General features: G+C 37.8%; 2 protein-coding genes across 4 annotated transcripts in view; one reads left to right on the plus strand and one right to left on the minus strand.

The window, feature by feature from the left end:
* Nucleotides 1-1,099: 1,099 nt before the first annotated feature.
* NUP43 (nucleoporin 43) lies at nucleotides 1,100-12,876 on the minus strand. Of its 2 annotated transcripts, none has more exons than XM_063097717.1 (8): nucleotides 12,708-12,876; nucleotides 12,292-12,414; nucleotides 11,368-11,445; nucleotides 10,353-10,437; nucleotides 8,700-8,835; nucleotides 7,777-7,928; nucleotides 5,671-5,793; nucleotides 1,100-2,271 (listed from the first exon to the last, which is right to left on the minus strand). In XM_063097717.1, the coding sequence occupies exons 1-8, from the start codon at nucleotides 12,825-12,827 to the stop codon at nucleotides 2,042-2,044; spliced, it is 1,047 nt and encodes a 348-aa protein (XP_062953787.1). In that variant the 5' UTR covers nucleotides 12,828-12,876; the 3' UTR covers nucleotides 1,100-2,041. The 2 variants fall into 2 exon arrangements, with proteins under 2 accessions (XP_062953787.1, XP_062953786.1); XM_063097716.1 differs by having other exon boundaries at nucleotides 10,257-10,437.
* Nucleotides 12,877-15,179: 2,303 nt separating this feature from the next.
* PCMT1 (protein-L-isoaspartate (D-aspartate) O-methyltransferase) overlaps nucleotides 15,180-21,190 on the plus strand; it is a 39,674-nt gene continuing 33,663 nt past the window's right edge. For both annotated transcript variants that reach the window (XM_063096410.1, XM_063096409.1), the window contains exon 1: nucleotides 15,180-15,408. In XM_063096410.1, coding sequence (XP_062952480.1) covers nucleotides 15,180-15,408 — 229 coding nt within the window. The remainder of the gene's footprint in view (nucleotides 15,409-21,190) is intronic.

The following is a 21,190-nucleotide window of genomic DNA, read 5'->3' on the forward strand; positions in this document are numbered from 1 at the left end:
TTCATAGAAAAAAAGTTGTTGCAAATTAATAAGAAAATACCAAACTATCTCAGAAAATAAAAATTGCTAAGGATATAAACAAATTTTAAAAGAAATGCATGTTAAATAGATATTATAGCACTAATCATAACAGTGAGAAGCTGGAAACATGAATAGGCAACCAACTGAAATAAATTATGGTACATATATCTATATATAATATTAAGCATATGGTGAGTATCCCTTATCTGACATGCTTGAGGCCAGAAGTGATTCAGAATTCAAATTTTTTCAGATTTTGAAATATTTGCAGAATACATACTGGCTGAGCACCCCTAATCTGAAAATTCAAAATCTGAAATGCTGAAATGAGCATTTCTTTTTTTTTCCCACCCACTTCTTTTTCTTTACCTTTTTTCTCTTTTGTAGATATGATGGCTAGAAATGATAGAAATGAGCATTTCCTTTGAGCATCATGTTGGTGCTCAAAAAGTTTCAGATTTTAGAACATTTCAGACTTTTAGATTAGGCATGCTCAATCTGTAGCAGTTCAAAATGACAGCACAGAACTGTGTTTAGTGCTATGGAATAATGCATCCACAAAGATAACATGTATTTTATCAAAAATTTTATCAAAAAATTTTTTTATTGATAGGAGTATGAAAAGAATATTGTCTGCTTGAGATTTTAAGTACTTAAAATTTTCTTTTAACTATATTTGCTTTTTATGTAATGAATTATTTTTGAAATAACAAAAAGTCTTAAAAAATTAGCCCCAGCAATAAAAATATAAACAGATTAAAAATTTCTATCAGCTCCTTCAGCAGGAAGATAGGAGGGAAAAAATTCCTATCAGCAACATTTTCTTTCCTTCTCCAATTCTTTGGAATTCAAAGTTACTAATTATCTTTAATCAAATATTTTTGAGCCAAATATATATAAAAAAGCAGATACATATATATTTCATTTTAAAGTGTTGAAAAAAAACCCTGAGGTAAGATGACATAAAAAAAAAAAAAAAAACTGAAAATATTTATCAGGACAGAAAAGCAAAACCTTACCATAAATACTCTTATTGGAATTATAAAGTAAATGAACACACACACTTCAATTGTGTAATAGCAGTGATTTGTCATTAAGGTCTTAGGTCAATAAATAATGTATTTAATCTAACAAACTTTGGAAAGACAATATCATAAAATTGTCTTAAAACACTACATGTTAGGCCATCATTAATATATTAGGTAAGGATAAATATAGTAAAATTCTTTACTCTTACTACATTATCATACTATTATCACACTTGTTATCTTTCGAATTTTAGTTTGAAGTCAGTTCACTTATCAATATCAAATTCTACTTTATTGCACAACGTACAGTTTGGCAATTTTCAATTACATTGTAAAACTAAACAAAAGCAAAAATCCTTAGGAAAAATGTATTTTTCTTTTTTCTTTCGAAGAAAAAAAAAAGTTGGGACTAGGCAGTTGACAGGGTTCTGGTCAAACCTATTCTAATGAATAAACTTGTCAAAACATCTTCATCTTTAAAAAAATGGAACATGTCTATAAATCTGTCATTTTTGCTTTACTCAATTCTTTCCGAAAAAATTTATTAAAATTATTAAGGAAATAAAATGGGGAAGGATTGAAGAAAATACTTGCAATAAAAAGAATAAACATTAACACTGGCTAATGCCACTGGAAGGGGTATACTCCATATGCTGTTGATAAAAATTATAGAAACCTGTTGGTGGTTTTGACTAAGTCTCATAATATAAAAAATTAAGAGTTGGTTCCACGAACTATTGACAGTAGACTGTTTGAAGGCAACTTACTCATCAACACAAGGATTCCTCTGACCTTTTTTATCTGTCAGATTCTGCACCATTCAGCTTATTAGTTGGGAGTATACAACTACCGAAAGCCGAAACTAGACAGCAACATTAACAATAGTTTACTGATGTTTCCCCTGCAAATCTCACATTTTCTAATAACAGAATTTTGTACGGAGTTGCAATTCAAAAGGATGTTTTACTGAAAATCCTATAATCACAGTACTTTCACACAAAAAGTTGTCTAGTAACATAAATTGCCTCTGCATCAGTTCCACAAACAAGACAAGGACCTAAAACATCCAAACTGTTCACAGATAGAGTCCTACTAGGAAGCAAGCTTGTGATTTCAATACGGTCTTTTGTAGTATCAGTGCTGAGCCAGGAACTTATAAGAGACTGCTGAACGTTAGCCTGGTTACTAATGCTGTGAGACAAAAAAGTACTAGTTCTTCCTCCTGGCAGAAAAAAAGAAAAGGGAAATAAACCTTTCAAGATTAATTTTATATTAGTAAACATCCAAACTTCTACTGGTATTTTAGAGAGAAGATGATTTCAACTTCTTTAATTCTAAGAATAACAGGCTTATAATTCATTATCATATATCACCATTTTTGATCAAAGGCTTATTCAGTGATATTAAACACTCAAATTTCCATGGGATAATATGGATACCAAACTTGAAGTCTTCAGGCAAAGTAGACTTAATTTTTTGTTTGGTCATTGGTGACTGGCCAGTACAGGGATCTGAACTCGTGACCAGCGCTACGCTCTCCCAAGTAAGCTAACCGGCCGGCCAAAGATTTAATTTGATCCTGTCTTTCTCTTGATCTTTTAGTGGAAAGTCTCAGAAAGGTAGCAAAATGGGCAGCAGTAGGATTTAAAAAAAAAAGAGACCAAAAATGTAGATAAAACACAAAAATGTAAGTAAACTCTTGGGCAATAAAAAAATCATGATCATGAGAAAGAATTTCTGAACATATTTCTAAATGAATATTTCTTAAAATATATTTCTAAATATGTATCTACACATCTAAAACTATAATCTTCTGGCTTCAGATCTTTTATTCTTACCCTTTTTAAATAAATGTTTTTAAAAATAGAATTTTAGAACATTACTAGATTATAAACTTTTTATCTTGAACAGTGCTCTGAATTTAATACAGAATTAAGTGAAGCAGAGGCAGTATATTTCAATTTTAGCCATTATTTGCAATCTTCTTTCCTCTCAATTTTCCGTCAGATCAAATAAGGACAGATTTCATTCACTCAACAAATGGCTGAGCAACTATTACATGCCAGGCTCTGGGCTAAGTGCTGGGGATACAAGATGAAGTCCTTCATGTCTTGGAGCTTAAAGACTAGTAGGCTTAAATCTTGCTGATCTTTTTAAGTCCACCTCAAGTTCCTTCTCTAAGAAATTTTTTTAAAAAAAATTAATTAATTTATTTTTTATTCTTCTAAGAAACTTCTGAAGACAACTCTACTTTATGTTTCTCTATTCCTTCCTGGAACCCTCAGTACTGTATGAACCATTAATTTACTATCTTGTAATATATCTTTTGTTGTTTTTGGCAGCCAGCTGGTACAGGGATAGAACCCTGGACCTTGGTATTATCAGCACCACGCTCTAACCAACTGAGCTAACTGGCCAGCCCCACCCTTATAACATTTCGAATATCATGATTTAACTTTCAGTGCCCTTTCCCCATAGCTAAATTAAGTATTTCTTAAGGGCGGGTTGCATATTTTATATTTTTCCACAGTGTCTAGTACTGTGCCTTGCAACAGAAGACATGGAATATAGTGAATTGTTTTAGTACCAGTCTAACCTAGGTTCCTTAATCAGTAAAATTTCAAATGAAAGATAGTGGGGTAGGGGAGGAAGGAAGTAAAAACCACGTACTTAGTTAATCCTTAGATAAAACTGTTAGTTTCTCCATAAATGAAGTCAGCAGACATGCACACATGACATGTCCACACATTCCATACTTCTCCAGTACTTTTCTGGAGAAGTTTTAGAATTTTTTCCCCATGGTTTTTCTGTTTATCTTTTACTGCTCCTATACTTGACACTGGTTTTAAGTACTGTGAAAATTAACATATTAGAACCACTGTGGTAAGACTCCTTCCTGGTCTCCTTGCTTCTGAGTTTCTCATCCCTCCTCCTGTAGTCTATTTTCCACAGCAGCCAGTGATTCTTTGCAAATATAGATCATGCCACCCCCTTGCTCAAAATTCTCTGATGGACTCCTATCACACTTTGCTAGAGTAGCTCCCCTCACCGCTACCATTATTGCTTATCTTCCTACTCTGCTTTACTGTTCTTCACAGTAATTACCCATGTATTTGGCCCAGTTATTTTCCTTTTTGCTTTCAGTCCCTTTTCCCACTTTTCTGTGCTCCACTATGGACTGCAGGGAGTAGGAATCTGCAAACTCCACTTTCCAGGCTCCTTTGCCATCTGCTGTCCAGATGGGCCCTGCCAAGGAGGTACTACTGGTGGGTGACAGGAAGGCAGAGGAGGAGAGAAGCAGCTCCCTTCCTGCTCCAGGTTTCTGGCAACAACAACACTGGCAATGGTTCCAGCCTGGTTGAGATGATACCTTCTCTGCTCATCCAGAACCAACTTTGACAGCATTTCCAACAGTGCAGCAGCAGAGGAGAGGTGTTAACACTTGATTTCTGGGTATTATCCTTTCTTCCTTTGGGTTCTCTCCCTACCCCTCCTATTCCCTTTTGTTTTTCCAGCCCTTCTAACACACATGAAACCAATTCCTTCTAAATCCAGGGTAGTTTCTGATTTTCTGACTGGACTCTTATGATATATTATCTATTTCTTAACTGTGTGCTAGAATATTTGCTCTATGTGTGTAGTTACTTTTTGCTCTGCTCACTGTTGTAGGCCTCAACACCTAGAAGAATGCCTACCACGTGGTAAGCATTCAACAAACATTTTTCTTTTTCTTTTTTTTTTGTTAACAGTAAGGGGATTGTAACCCTTGGCTTGGTGTCACCTGCACCACACTCAGCCAGTGAGCACACCGGCCATCCCCATATAGGATCTGAACCCATGGCCTCAGTGCTCCCAGCACCGCACTCTCCTGAGTGAGCCACGAGGTCAGCCCCAACAAACATTTCTGAATGAAGAAACAAATGAACTTTGGAACTACAGACAAATCCTCAAAAATAGAAAGCTTGAAAATGCAAAAGAAAAAACAAACCCTAGGGCCGGCCCGTGGCTCACTCGGGAGAGTGTGGTGCTGAGAACACCAAGGCCCCGGGTTCGGATCCCATATATGGATGGCCGGTTCGCTCACTGGCTGAGCGTGGTGCTCACAACACCAAGTCAAGGGTTAAGATCCCCTTACCGGTCATCTTTAAAAAAAAAAAAAAAAAGAAAAGAAAAAACAAACCCTTAATTACAAGTGTGTAGTTTCTGACTGACCTTTACTTACTGCTGACTTTATTCAGGAGATAGGGCCTTTTAAGCTGAGAAGAAATCAGAAACCTTAATATGTAAAACTTCTACTTTCTTCTTGCCATACACCCTGCCTTGGCAATGTGATATAAAAGAGTTACTAGTGCCTTACGGCGTGAGGGCCCAGGTCAATGGTACTCACAAAGAAGAACTTTGGCTGTCTGAAGTGAGCCAGCTTATAGCATTGCTGTCATCAACAGTACAGTAGTAAGTAGCTGACAGCAAGATTCCAAGAACTAAGATACTAGAATTTACCCTGACGAAGGAGGATGGAAACATTTTGTCATCCTCTAATGTTAAAAATATAAAAATGTTTAATTTGGTATTTAAAAGTATAACTAAATTACACACAAGAACCTTCATTAAAATAGTTTACCTTGGTGAAAGAGTGATGACTTTTCAGGTACATCTGTGGAGGCATCCCAATGCCAGAGGGATCCATCTTCAGAACAAGTAAATAGATGGTCTGGGTTGGATGGGTGAAAGTGAACTTCCCACACTAAGAGATAAGAACGGAGAAGCTTATTTCTGTGCAGATTAGCTGAACAAAAAACATTAAAAACCTTTCTGTAGGCATCATCTTCCATTAACCTCCATCACATATCTTCAAATCTCAAGTCTGTGATAAAATCAAAGGCTTCAGAATTAAAGAAAAGACAAAATATTACTAATGGCTATAACATGTAGATAAGAAAAAGAAGCTAAGAAAATCTACTTGTGTATTGGGCCAGAAAAATGAATGAAAATAATTGCTAAATCATTTTTATGAAAAAGAATGATCATGGGATAATATTGAAAATAAATATTTTTTAAATTGGTAAGTTCTCTTATTTTCAGTTCCTATGTCATTAATATATGAAGGTTATATTATTAGAAAGACTGAGAGAGAAGACCATAAAAGGAATATACAAATGAATTTCTAACAGGCAGAATCCAATATTGGCATATGCCAAGACTCTGGACACTTCTGGTCTCTATCACAGAAATAGCAATTAGGTCCCAGCAAATCACAACTTAGAAATGTTCCAAGAATTTGGATGCCCCTCAGCTCTAAACTTGAAGGGATCTTTGTATGTTCATAGACATCTGGGAGTCAATTTGTAGCTAGGACTCCTTAGGAAGTTACCTGCAGTGTGTAGATGATAAAATGGGTAGATTGTGAACAAAGGTTCTGTGAGTTGAACTAGGTGGCCTAAAGAATTAGTAAAGAAAGTGCCTAAAGTGTGGCATAAAAAGTTAATGACACAAGTTTGCAAGGTGGCCATCTTCATTCTGACGTTACCACAATTAAGTATCATGCCACAAAACATAAAAAAGTCACCTTCCTCAGGAGAAGAATGTGTTCTGTGTGAGTCCCTGTAAAGCACATTCTTACTGTTTCATTAAAACAAAGTAAAATGAAACCACCTGTAGAGCCATAGCAGATTGCCCAAATCTAGTTTTTAAGTATTTATTTTCAAATTAGAAAACAAACCTCTATTAAACATCTCATTTCATTTCCAGCCAGGATTCTGGATAAACACAAACCACTGCATTTCTGTGACTTGCTTAACATATAGGTTGGCAATTAAAAAGGTGCTATTAAGAAGAGATCTGAAAGTTTATAAATCTACCACTGAGTTAGCCAACATCAGTAGCTATGAGGGCACACCTTATTCCTCTTTTATCCATTTTATTCCTGGGCAGATCTATACCCAGGAGAGGCAAACACTTTTCTATCTTTTTATTTGCTTCTTGAATATAATCTTAAAGTCATTTGTCTTTCTACAATAATAATGTGAAAGCAACTTACTTAAACAAAGAAGTTGCAATATTGATTCAATGTATGCTTTCTTGTACTTTTATTCTAGCAAGGTTTAATACAAACTTCTTTGAAATCAGAAATTTAAAAATGTAATCCATTCTGGTATGATATCAAAGACAGAATGATAAAATGAAAATTTCTGTCTGGCTGAAGAATGTCCACCAAATACCAAACGACAAATAGAAAAAAACAGACAATAGCATATAATATATTGTTTTTGTTAAAAAATGATGCAATAATAAATTGAGGAACACAACAGATTATCAAATATGAAAAAAACAGCCTGCATCTGCATAGGAAAAGGGCATTCTCACACACTTAAATATGGCAATGTAAATTGGTGTTATTTTTATGCAGAACAATCTGACAACATGCATTAACAGCTTCGAAATTATGCAAAACTTTTGGCCTATAAATTCTACTTAAAAAAAATTATCCTAAGAAAATAAGAGAATAAAGATGAATATCTAAGAATATCCACTGTGGTTTTGAATATAACAATGAAACATGTTAAAGGATTTAACTGTCAAATAAAAAGGGATGAGTTAACTACTTACATTTATACAATTCAGCCATTAAAAGCTATTAGGTAAGATGATCCATATGTATCATTACGGAAAGGTGTTTATGTCATACAATTTACCCAATAAAAAATTCCTCTATTTTCACAATACTTACTTTCAGCTTCATGAGCCTTTAGCAGAGATACAGGCATAGTACCTTGTCTAACATCCCAAATACTCAACATTCCATCTTGGCCACCAGTAGCTACAACATGCTGCTGGCTGGGATGTCTATCGACACAGTGGAGTGGCACTCGGTCACCAGTCCTTTTGTGGGAGATACAATGACATCACATATGTGGTAAAGTATGATTTATCTTTGCATAACCCAAGAAACACATTTTACTCTAGTAGTTAAGTGCCAACTTTGTGGCTGGAGCTACGGTTGAATCTTAGGGATGCTAAAAATTAAACTAGATGAAATATATTTCTAAATAGTAAAAAAAATTTTGGAATTAAAGGTCAAAATTATTCATTCTCTATTCAATTTGGAGACATGGGAAGCAAGATAATCTGATGGTAAGATACACAAAACACATTTCCATTTTTTAGATTAAAAAAAAAGATCATATATCAATTATACCAAATATTCTTTACTACTATCTTATTTAATGCTTAATTTATATAACTATTTTTTTAGTTTGACACATTCTATTTTCGTAAGAGAGAAGAAAGAGTTTCACACCTAGAAAGGGGGATTTCTGCTAAGAAAAAATATTTTGGATTGTATTTTTCCCTAATAACATCTACAGCGTATTTTATCCACTATCAGTACAATCATTTGATAAGCAGAAAGAGGTTCTCCATTAAATAATATAAACTTCAAAGAGATAAATGCTTTGAATCAATACAACAAATATTTACTGAATGAAGCATTGGCAGTAGTGAGCCCATCAAGTTACAAGTGCCCTATCTAATTTAATCAGGGATTACTCTCTTAAAATGCAATTAAAATACAATATGACTTAGTTGGTTGCTATAAATAATTGAACAAATTAATTTTGCATCACACTACTGAAATTACAAATCAAAACTTACAGTGACAATATCTGAGAGGGCTCATTTCCTTGTTGTCTGAAATCCCATATTTTTAACTGTCCAATTGAATTTACCGTAAGAATCTCAGGAGTTCGAAGGAAGGTTACAGCATGGAGTGTACTGCTATCTGCATTGTCTATAAATTTAAAAATGATAGTGTTAAGGGGTCACTTTTTTCTAAGAATATTTTAAATCACATTTCTTTTATTGATTGAAATATTACAAATGAAATTTAGTCACAATTTAATTTCTATAAAAAAGTGCATGGTAATGTACATGTTTAAATGGACTTTCCTCTGATAGAAAAATATCACTCACAGGACATCTGAACTGTTTTCTAAATGGAGGACTGGGTTTTCACATATTCTTCTTTCTCTATTTTCTCTTAAAATTGTTACCCTGCATTTCTGACATAGTTGTTCAAGCTCCTCTAAATCCAATTTTATTTCCCACTAGTCCTTGACCCAGAACTTCCATTCTTTTGGGCCAAAACCCAATGCTTCCTGAAGAGCTCACCCTAACCTTGTATAACTCTGTTGACTCATGTCAAGTCTATTCATCTTTGCCCTCATGAACTCTCCTTCTCCATGAAGTCCTTCCTGATTGTTATAATGGCCCTTTTCTTTGATTTCCTAGAGTATTTAGAACTTATGCCACATAACATATACTTATAAAGTTTTGTTTTCTGCCACTCCACATTGTCACAAGGCAATAATCCACAACAATTAACAAGTGATGTAACTCAGAACTAAAAATCATGATAAACAACACAAAAGCTGATTCATGGGCTCAGTCCCTAGAGATTCTGATCCAAGAGGTCTAGGGTGGCAGACTGTTAAAAATCTCCTCAGGCAAGTCTGTGTGAAGCTAGATGAGAGCCACTACACCAGAATAATCCTTCTAGGTCTGGCCGGTTAGCTCACTTGGTTAGAGCATGGTGCTGATAACACCAAGGTCAAGAGTTCGGAATCCCATATCCAGCAGCCACCAAAAAAAAAAAAAAAAAAAGACTAGAATAATCCCAAAATATGACATGGAGTATATTACTCCCTTGCTCAAAACTCTCAATTGCTCCTTAGTTTTACACCTAAAAAATGTAAACTCTGTGGTTTTGCACTGAGACAGTCTCTTTGCAACCTGGCCCAAATTTACCTTTCTTGCTTCACCTTTCATCTGTCCTTTTATAAACATCTAAAGTCAGGTCAAACTATACTTTTTGTTCTTCACTATATGGTTTTATCCTGCCTCTGTATTATTCCCTTTGTCTGGTGTGTCATCTTTTATTATTACTTGTGGTCTAGAATGTAAATTAAATTAATTGCCACCTGCTCCCCAATTCTCTATCTGATAATACCTTCTAGCCCCGCAAAAAAAGTTCTCTCAATTATGAATGTAGTCAGTCATTCATATTGGCCTCATGAACATACTGTCTTGACGAAAGGATACTGCCTTGTATATTTTTATATCACTCAAACACTTAACATTGTGGTTACTTAGCATATGATAAATGCTCAATCACTATGTGATAGATGAAAGAAATATAATAGTTTTTCTTACTTATAGTTCTTACAGCTTCCTTGTGATCAGCTCTGAAGAGATTTATTCGACCATCCTCTCCAACGGTAACAATTTCTGGGTTATCGCATACAATACCTGTACATGGTGCACTGCTATAGGAAGGACTACCAGGACCTGTGTGGTAGTGAGCTGTTGTCCACTGCTGGTTGACTGACAGAGTCTAGTTGTTAGAAATGAGGACAGTATTAAGCAAAATTCTAATGAACTAGCACTTTTCCCCAACAAGAGTATTTTTAAGTTCTGTCTCACACCCCTCTAGGAAAAAAATATCTTTTTCCTTTGTACTTTAAAGTACTGAAGTCCAGAAACTACCTCCATCAAAGTTCTATGTACACTGAATTAGATTCAAAAGGAATGTTGTTCAATAAAGTCCCATATTTATCTCAAGCTAAAGACATGGTTTTTAGGTACCATGCAACTATTTAAATTATGGGAGTGAGCCAACATCTAAGAAATAAATCTCTATAGCTTTTTCTAAATGACTCCCTTAAGAAAAATACTTAACACGATCTGGGCCTCATACTTACTAGGCATACCTATTAAGAAGGTAACCTTTATTCATCCCAAAACATAAATAAGCACTCTCTTCCAGAGACTTAAAACTGTGTTACTACAAGTGGGGCTACTTTAAAGAACTGCCCTCACCGTGTTATCTGAAGATCAGCACTCTCAGGCTTGAGCACACAAGAAAACCACTGAAAAAAGGTCAAGTCCTCACATAGTGGATCCTCTCTTATTAAGACCTGAGTTCTATCCACAAAAGCAAAATAACTGTTCCTGTTCTCCATCATGATATGAGCTAGAAGGTGCTCTATCTTCTTTACAGGAAAAGCACCTGCCAGAATATCGTATTGTCAGCTCTAAACTAACAGAATTTATTTAAGGAATATCCAATTTCAATAAAAGCACACACAAACAAGGTTCTAGAATTAATCTACCAAAAAGTGGGTAATGTAACAGTGATATTTTTCCCCTTCATGTTTTAAGACTATAAAACTTTACTATTTGTGTAATTATTAAGCACAGTCTTCTTTAAACCTTCCTAAAAATAATTATAATACAAATTCACCTTCAAACAAAAATTCTTTACCTGGTTATTTGGATGGTGAAGGAAAATTGTTACACATCCTGTTGATGAAGCAGCTACAATTCTTTCCTGGTCAAAAAACTAAATGGAAAATTGCTACTTGTTATAGATTCAAAAATATTAGTAGGGAGGAAGCCCATTTGTTTAACTCAATTAGTAAACTACTTTAAAAGGCAAAAAGTCTACAAATGCTAAGCAAATGAAATGTGTTACTAGATTTGAAAGTGAAAACCACTATACAAATAAAAGTATTTTCATGAAGAATAAATAATAGTAATTTTTTCCTAAAATCATTCACCTATAGTTGATTTAATTTTACACAACCACAGTAAAGCTTTAGAGAAATATCATTCCTGAGGCTAGGCAGCTTTCTACAGAATAAAATACAGGGTCTCTAAAGTCATACAGATCAGGATTTGAAAACTTAATCTCATCCTACTTTCTGGTTTTGAAATGTTGGTCATGTTCTCTAAATCTTGGTAAAACTCTAAAATGGGAGTACTAATCCCTTCTTGGGAGTTGTTATGAGAATTCAAAAAACAAAACCATGTAAACCGCCCTGCACAGTATTTGTCATAGTACATGCTCAAAAGATATTAGTCTTGGTTTATGGTAGTATATGATAAACAGAGATAACAATATTTGATTCACAGTCATACAATGAAAATTAAATTAACTTATGTGAAGTTTCCAAAACAGTACTTGGCACATACAGATGGCCAATTAATAAACTATGGTTTAATCTAATTCCCTGTCCCGGTTCTGCCACTCAGTGGCTAAATGATATTGGGCAAATCATAACTTATAGAGAATACAGTTTCCTTGAAACCAGGCATGACACTAGGCAAACTTTAAGGTCCTCTGCATCTCTAAATGTACTACACTCAGTTCTTAAATAGTTAGATTTTGAATACTACATAGATTTACCTGTAAATCCATTACATCACCATGGTGTCTGATATCACATAATAACTGATGGTCTCCTTCAAACCCTCCATCAGAGTCCAAGTTTCCAAAATCTCCAATAGACCACAGTGAAACATAATTTTCCTGTAAAGGAGAAAGTTTTACCTTGAGATGATACAAACGTCAACTTTCGGAAAGTAAAATTTGTATCGTCTTCAGGCGACCTTGCTTCAAAAGCACCTCAGACAAATGGTCTTCAGTCACGACATCGCTGACTGTGAGCTACAGTGCAACCATGTCCCAGAAGAGGGGTGGGGGAACGGAGAAGGGCTAGAGGAGCCAGAAGCTGAGGTGGCGCGCGGACGGCGAGGGCGTGGTTCCGGGAACCGGAGAGAGGGAGGCGGCCGGGGCTCCGCGCCACGGGAGAGGGGGGGTACCTCATTGTCCCAAGAGCCCGTAGCGAAGGTCTCCGCGGTCTGCAGGCTCCCCAGAGGCACCGGTCGCCAGCGGGTTTTGCTTATTTTCTGAGACACAAACTTCGCATAAATTTCCCCCATGCCAAAAGCAACCGCAGCAGACACAGCCAGAAGCACAACGCGCGCCTCCTTGCCCCGCCCCTTCCTGCGAAGCTCTGATTGGATGGGACCTCACGAAGGAGACGGTGGCTGCGGAGAGTCAATTCTCGTCAATGGGTGGTGTCGGTGCTGCTAGACCCCAACTGGAGGCGACACCTGTCCTCAGCTGCTTGGAACAGAGGAAAGAACGCCTTGGACCTTGTGTAGTAGGACCTGTTCCTAATCTGCAAACTCAGTTTGGGAACACTGAGATAATGTAATTGTGCAATGTAAAACAAGTTTAAGAGCAAAAATAAAGTAAAATCTAATGCAGGAGAAACTACCTTATAGCCACACCTAACCATTCAGTTGCATTTCACTGCGCATAGAAACGATTCAAAATCCTTAAGTTCTCATGGAAATACTTCGACTAACATGCCAATTTATTATCCTAAACCTCCCCCTCTTTGTCCTCCAAACAAATCCTTTGCTTCAAAGTTGTTAAAACACACTGTCAGGGCCTGGAGTTGGAATTCTGGACTCCAATTTTAGTTTCGATGGCCACTGCCTAGCTGTATAAACTAGGTCAATTCATTTAGGAATACAATTAAATATGAGTTTGTTAATATCTAATGTCAACGGCCCAAGAATCAATACTGTAAGTCCCTTCTGTGCTTTAGTTACACCTATATAATATCCTTCCATTCCTCTTTACTTCTCAGAATCCTGCCCATTCTTCAAGGATCAGCCTTTTACTGATGCCCCTAGTCCATGATCTAAATAAACACAGTACTTGATATCTAGAACACTAAAGGCACTTATATTTCACCCTCTGATAGTTTTCCTTTGACGCAGATCCCCTAATTAGAATGTAAAAGCAACTGGGTACAAGAAGCATGGCTTATTCATCTTTTTAAAATATCTCCTTTACACTATAGGTATTCATAACTGTATGTTGGCTGTTTCTTCAAAATCGGCCACGGTGTTGCTGTTTTTATCTGATATTGGTAATCCTACTTCATAGCGACAGCCTGTGGAAGAAGCACTGCACGTAGATGCAATCCGTCTAGGTTAGCTTTAGATAGTTATCGGGTTCCTATTAAAGACTTCACTTTTCTTCCACTCAGAAGACCATCAGAAAACTGTAGAGAGATGAAACAGAAATTAAATGGATTAGAGTTCCAGACCGACAGTTTTATTCCTAATATTTAAGTAAAGAACACTGTTTCGTGCATAGTTCATTTATGGTCACAGAATCCCAGAAAATAGGTACGTATATTTCGGATTGGAAGCAGGCTGAGCGATACAGCTGACAAAATCTGGTTAAGAACTAGAATTTGAAAATTGCTGCTGACGTCGTAGCATAGTTGTCTTCGTATAGCTTTGTTTCCTTCCTTAAAGTTTACCGGACACGTTGATGGCTGGATTCCGTCAGTCTCCGTTCTAACTAGGAGTCAGCAATTTGGATGCGACAGGCCATATTCCCTGCCAGCTTCTCACTCATGATCTTGCTGAGCTGATAGTAATAAACTGGTGCCCAGTCTAACGGTGGAATATGTGTGAGGCTTAATTAGCTGAAAACGCACACTTGCGTTAGGGGAATAACATTCACCATACGATAGTGTGGTATTTTTTAACCTGTTGTGGCTCTTCGTTTGTATTGCTCTAAATGAACAAAGCATTCGCCACCCCCGCCCCCATGTCACGGTACACTTCCACTCTGTGAATATGTGCTTAATTGTTGAGAAAAAACCTGGGTCCCGAAGTCTCTGCTTAACCCAATAGTGACGTGCTTGTCACAAGCCAGAGGCTGGTGTACTCGGTCAAGAGAGGCCTTTGCTTTGGGTTTTCCTAAGACTGTTGTTATTCTTCACTCAGGCTCCACCGTAGGGAGCCTTGGCTCTAACCCACCTAAACATTAGTCAGCCGGGTTGGGCGAGGCAGGAGGGAGGAAGCCCCCCATCTAACAATCTGGACAGCTATAGGAGCAGACCCGCCGCTCGCGACAGCTGACCCAGCGGCGACTGCGTAGCTACCAGCAGCGGCAACACAGATCAGCCCCGCCATCCCGCCGCGCTCGGAGACCGTAGCCGTAGCCAGGAACGCGGCGGACCGCGCCGGAGGTCGCCCGGCCTGGACCGAAGGCGGTGCGCATTCCGTGGCCTCGAAAGGGGCACGCGGCGCGGCGCGGCGCGGCGGCGGCACCGACTCAGCCCCGCCTCCCTGCGGCCCGCGGACAGCCGCAGCAGCACCCACAGGCACAGGCGACCGGGCGACGGGCCTTCCCCGCCTCCGGCCCCACCCGGCCGCACCCGAGGCCGCGCGGCGTCACAGAGCGCATGCGTGCCGCGGGGGATGCCGGGAGCGCGCAGTGGCGGCAGCGGCGGCGACGGCAGTAACAGCGGCGGCTACAGCGGGGACGCGAGTGGGGCGGTGACCGTGTGGGAGGTGGTCTCACTCTTGGGGAAACTGCTGGGCACCGTCGCCGCGCTGAAGGTGGTCTTGTATTTGCTCCGGGTGTGCTTAGCGATGGCCTGGAAATCCGGCGGCGCCAGCCACTCGGAGCTAATCCACAATCTCCGCAGTAAGTGCCACCCCCGCCTGGTGTGGGGCAGCTGGGTCAGGCTGGGCCTGAAGCGGGTCCCCTTAGGCCTCCGGAACGTTCTCTACCCCACCCCGCCGCGCTTTACCCCTTGCGCCTGTTGGAGGGCTTTGGCGTAGGGCTGCACCGGTAGTCCCAATGGCATGCGCTTGCGATGGCCTCCCCGGGGACCTGTCACTCGTCGGCGACGTGGACGGGAAGAGGAGAGAAAGAGCAAGGGGCCGCTGCTGATGGGGCAGGGGCAGTCATCTCCTGGCGGGCCTGGGGGAGGGTGGCGGCACAGGTGGTGGGATTGTCATTCGAGTTGGCCGTCCGTGGCCGGCAGGCGAGGGGCGTGCCCTCGGGGTGCAGAGGTCTGGGCAGGCCTCCTAGAAACTGGGCTGGAACTGAGGGGACCCCACCCTCGCCCCCTGCGTTTTCTCACCTTCCTCCTCCTCTTTCATAATCGACCTCGCTGCAAGCTTTCTCTTATTCTGCCTCCCCCGCCCTCCGTTTTTTCCTCTGGAGGGAGATGCCACCGTCTGATACAGGCGAGGGGAGGGAGAGGCAGATGAGAGGACTGCCACTGCGGATGCTAGGAGAGATTTCTCAGGCGGCTGTCCAGTGGAGAGCTCTGTGGGGGGCGGAGGAAGAAAGAATCAGGGGGTGCTGTTCCTGAGAGACTTGTATTTCAGGAGCTTTTAGAGGTCCTGGCTCCAGCAAACCATTATGCGTGTGGAATATTCTAACTTTCTGTGTCATTCTCTTTAGTTATTGTACTCCTTCCTCTGCTGATAATTTTAGGGTGGGATGAGTGCTGTGTCACTTTCTTTTTTTAAATCAAAGTATATCCCGCCTTCTGGTCAGGAGACTAGAAGGAAGGCAGTCCATAATAATCTCACTCTGATCAGAATTTATAGCACTTTCTTTGCCACCGACTTTGCAAATAAGCATATCCTGCCATGTGATATTTGTAATTGTCCTGTGTTATTTAGTTTTTCATGTGTTTGTCCTATCTCCCAACTCGATTTGTAACCTCCTTGATGGCTGGGACCCACTTAAAACCAACCAACAAACAAAAACCAACCTTTGAATCCTCTCAAAGAATGTAATATTCTTTCCTTTTTACGCAAGTGCCAATGAAGTGTCCATTATATGCCTAGATCTGTGCTAGGAATACAGAGGTGAAAGAGAAATAATTAGTACTGTTTGGCACATGTTAATATGTTAGTCATTTGACATTTTAAAACAATACTTAACATGTGGAAATTGTGTCTTTAGTGTTTGGTAATGAAGAATGTTTAGATATCAAAATTTTGTCAGGTATTGTCAGTGTTCACTTTATGGAAGGAGATTGATTGGACATGGACATTTATGTGCTGAGACAATAGTATTAAGTGTGATTTAGGATCCTGTGGAGTACACATGAGCCCAATATGTTGTTAATATTTTTATAAAATTCCTCAACATGATCTGAGTGTCTGCTATTGCAGTATACACTCCTGAAACATTGTATGCACGAATTGTGATTAAGTAGTTTTCCACTAGTAGGTTATCACACTAGACACTTGGCTGTGGCAGAAATTTGTAACCAATCAGGCTCTTAAAGTCTCTCCTTTTTGGGCCAAATTTGTGGTAAGCCAAGACTAGATCTTTTCCCACTGGTTTTATAACCACTTTAATGTATTGCATTACTGTTCTTAGATGAAATTTCTAGGATTTCTTCTGTTAGAAAATTTAATAAGGAATATTTAACATACATGGATGTTGATATTGCAAATATTCAGGTTTATGCTAAATAGATGATTGGTATGAGGAAATTAAAATACCCAAGTTGTGTAGCCTCTTTTGTAACCCTTGTGCAACTTTAGTTTCAACTTCTTGCTGAAGTAATTATAGCTAATAGATTTATTTTTTGTTTATTAGTTTATTACAAAAGTAATATTTGCTCATGTGAAAATTGCAATTGGCACAAAATATGAAAATGTCTCCTTTACATTGTGTGTATTCTTCCTAAATTAAAGGCCTTTAATTAAAACCTAGAAAAAGATGAAGATGTGATTATGTTGACGTTATATTATAATTTAAAAAGGAATCTGCAGGGCCGAGCCCGTGGCGCACTCGGGAGAGTGCGGCGCTGGGAGCGCAGCGCAGCGACGCTCCCGCCGCAGGTTCGGATCCTATATAGGACTGGCCGGTGCACTCACTTGGCTGAGTGCCGGTCACGACAAAGACAAAAAAAAAAAAATAATAATAATAAAAAAATAAATAAAATAAATAAAAAGGAATCTGCAAATTGGAAGAGGAAGCAAACTGCAGTTTTAATTTTTTAAAAAATGAAGTTAATGATTTATTTAAATATTATTATAATTTATTGAAAATATTTACTGAGTTTTTCTTTTGCATTAGAAGACATAATTGAAATATGGTGTATAATTTCATAGCTGACATATCATTTATAGGATGTTTTAGACTGTAATTGTAGATTTCTTATTATCTCATGCGTATGTTATGATAACTGCTCCTTAGTAACCCAGAACAGTGACTCTAAAACTTGAGCATGCTTCAAAATGTTCTGGATCATCCGGAGAACTTGGTGAAAACACAGATTGCTGGGACTCAAGAATTTCTAACAAATTCCTAAGTGGTGCTAGTACTGCTGCTGGTCCAGGGACCACATTTTCGGAATTACTGACGTAAATAATTGAAAATTACAAGGTTAGATTTTGCTAATGTTACAGCTAAATCGGTTTTATGCTTTAAAGTTTTAGAAAGCGTCTATAGCAGTCCTGCCCTATAGAGCTTTCTGTGATGTTCTGTATGCTGTCCAATGTGGTAGCTACTAGCTACTTGTGGCACTGAGCATTTAAAATGTGGTTAGGACAACTAAGGAACTAAAATTTTATTTAATTTTAATTAACTTAAATAACCATGTGTAGCTAGTGTTTACCATATTGGACAGTGCAAGTATATAGAAAGAAAAATAGTTATTTCATAATTATGGGCTGATAATATTCTCATGAAACAAATTAGCTTAAATTAAAACAACTGTGAACCTGCTTGATTCAGGTGATACAACAATTTAAATAATGTTTATGTTAGAGTTTATTTTCTACTTTTCTTGAGATAATTTTAAGCCATGGTAAAATTTAGGAAGGGGTAGCAGGAGTAGATGAGGTAGTCTCCTAGAACGGATATGTAAACCAGAGCGTTTGTGGAAGATTAATTCATAACTAATAGACTTCAAATGCCATACTGGCCACTTAAAACTATGTTAACAAGTGTTCTTTTGCCTGTTTTTAACTTGTAAAAACAAATTCAATCCACTGCCCTAATGCATCAGTTACTTCCACTTAATGTTTCATTTGCATCCTTGATTGTGTCATTTTCTTTTTTAAATTTTTTTTTGGGGGGGCAGGGTGGCTGGCTGGTACAGGGATCAAACCCTGGCATTTGGTGTTGTCAGCACCACATTTTAACTGTCTGAGCTACTGGGCAGCGCCTGATTGTGTCATTTTCATATATAATGTTTATAGGCTTTGTCATTCAATCAGCTGATATTTGAGTAACCTTCTTTATGTGGGGCACTGGGGATCTAGCAGTGAATGAAACAAACATACACTTCCTCTTGTAGTTTACTTCTTTTTTTTTTTTTTTGGTGGCTGGCCAGTGTAGGGATCTTGTAGTTTTATAGATTACTTCTAATAGGGGCAGTCAAGAAAAATAGTCTGTCACATGATAAGTGACAAAGTAGGGAAGGAGCATAGAGAGTGTGAGGTAGTAGGTTTGTAATTGTAGGGGAGAAAGCCTCACTAAGGTATCTTCTGAGCACAGATTCAGTGGAGGGGGAGAAACAAGACACACAAATAGAGTTGGGGGACAAGCATTCCAGACAGAGGAAATAGCCAGTGCTAGATTAGGATTTGGAGTGTGGGAGAAAGATTGGAGGCAAGGATATGACACAGGTTTTAGGCCATGGCAACTGGAATAATTTGCCACTTTCTGAATTGGAAATGTTAAGTGAGTGAGCAGCAGGGTTTTCTGTGGGGGGAGTATGGGAGATCAGGATTTTATTTTGGGGAATGTTAGGTTGGAGATATGTATAAGACATTTATATGTATATTCAAATATATGTATATTCAAACTTTAATAGGTATTTGAATATGTAAGAATTATGATAATTTGTAGTTTTTGTATGCTAAAAGCATTTACTTTTACAAATAGATTGAAATCACTTATTTTATTTAGAGCATCAGTTCTTAGACACTAGTAGTTTAGCTAGTGGAAAAGAGCGTTTATTCTTAATATTCCATTACTTTTGTGTGCACATGGGACCAATATAACCAACTAGTAAAATCCCAAGAAATTGGGGCCTCATTTACAGTCAGAAAATACCTCCTCATTTTAATGTACTTCAAGTCAATCTTAGAATACATATAGTAAGTAAATTTATAGTGTGTTGAATAAGATTTAATTTATATGGGGTTTTTTTTTGGATTTTAATGTCAATGTGTATATTTAAATTTAAATTAATTAAAGCTAAATAAAATTAAAAAGTTCAGTTCTTCACTCATACTAGCCACATTTCAAGAGCTCAGTAGCCACATGAAGCTAGTGGCTACCGTTTTGGACCGTGCAGATAGCATATCTGCCATCACAGAAAGTTCCTTTTGGATTGCATTAAATCTAGGTGCATGGTTGTATTACATTCTGTTTAATGTGATTGTAGGCTGTAGGAGGGGAAAGGTTCCATTGTACTGCTGCAGATATTTTTATTAGTATTACATTTAGCTTTCGCCAACATGAATATGTTGCAGCAAAGAATGGTTGACCATTTCACTGTAAGAGATATTGTAGGAGGAATTTTGTCATCAGATTTGAATGTGAACTAGATCTCTAAGGACCCTTCCAAATCCAAGATTCTGTGATTTTTAATAGCATTATGGATTGCATGAAATCACTTGTGGTGAGTGTGTGTTTTAGGAGCGAGCCACAGAAGTTAACATTTTAACATTGACTTCTAATGTTACCTGCATTTTAGAGTTTTGCATAAATGTTTGTCAGAGATGTAAAGGAATCTAAGGAACATATACTTCTTTGAGAAATAGTGTAACAACAAATTTAACATTATGTATCAATTAAAAGTGACTAAGATATAGAGAAACGTATATTTTTAAATAATCTCGTGTTTTACTATAATTGCCATCAAATAAAATTCTTTGATTGTAGTATGAATTAGACTTTCTGTAATGGGAGTGTCTCAAGCTCTTCTTAACACCTATGTTGCCTGATCATTTGTGATGGGAAGGAAAAGGTGAAAGTTTTAAAATTTTTTATTGTTTTCCAAGGCATGTTGATAGTTGAGAAGAAATGTAGGGTAGATGATTAACAGATGTTCAAGTCTTGTAAACGGATATAATAAGATAATATTTCTTTTATTGAGATGTAACTTTGTACCAAGCTTAGAAAAATTTTCTAAATGGCCTGAAATCCATCTGTAGTTTATTTTCTTACTTGTATTTTCAATACTTCATACCAATACAGGCCTTCTCTTTTTCATTTCTTCCAGGGTTGCCTCCATTCTTCTACTCTCATAGATAAAAAATCTTAGAATAATCATTGATTTTTTTCTTTCAGATTATCCTTAGATTAACTCAGCAGTTCTTTCAAATGCCTTCACAGCCATCCCTTTCACTGTATTTTCATTAATACCATCCCAGCCTAGGTTCTTAGTTCACACTTGGAGTGATGTACCTGGTATCTGATTGTTATACTTTTCAGCTTC

This window comes from Cynocephalus volans, chromosome 5, assembly GCF_027409185.1.
Source record: "Cynocephalus volans isolate mCynVol1 chromosome 5, mCynVol1.pri, whole genome shotgun sequence".
Taxonomy (NCBI): domain Eukaryota; kingdom Metazoa; phylum Chordata; class Mammalia; order Dermoptera; family Cynocephalidae; genus Cynocephalus; species Cynocephalus volans.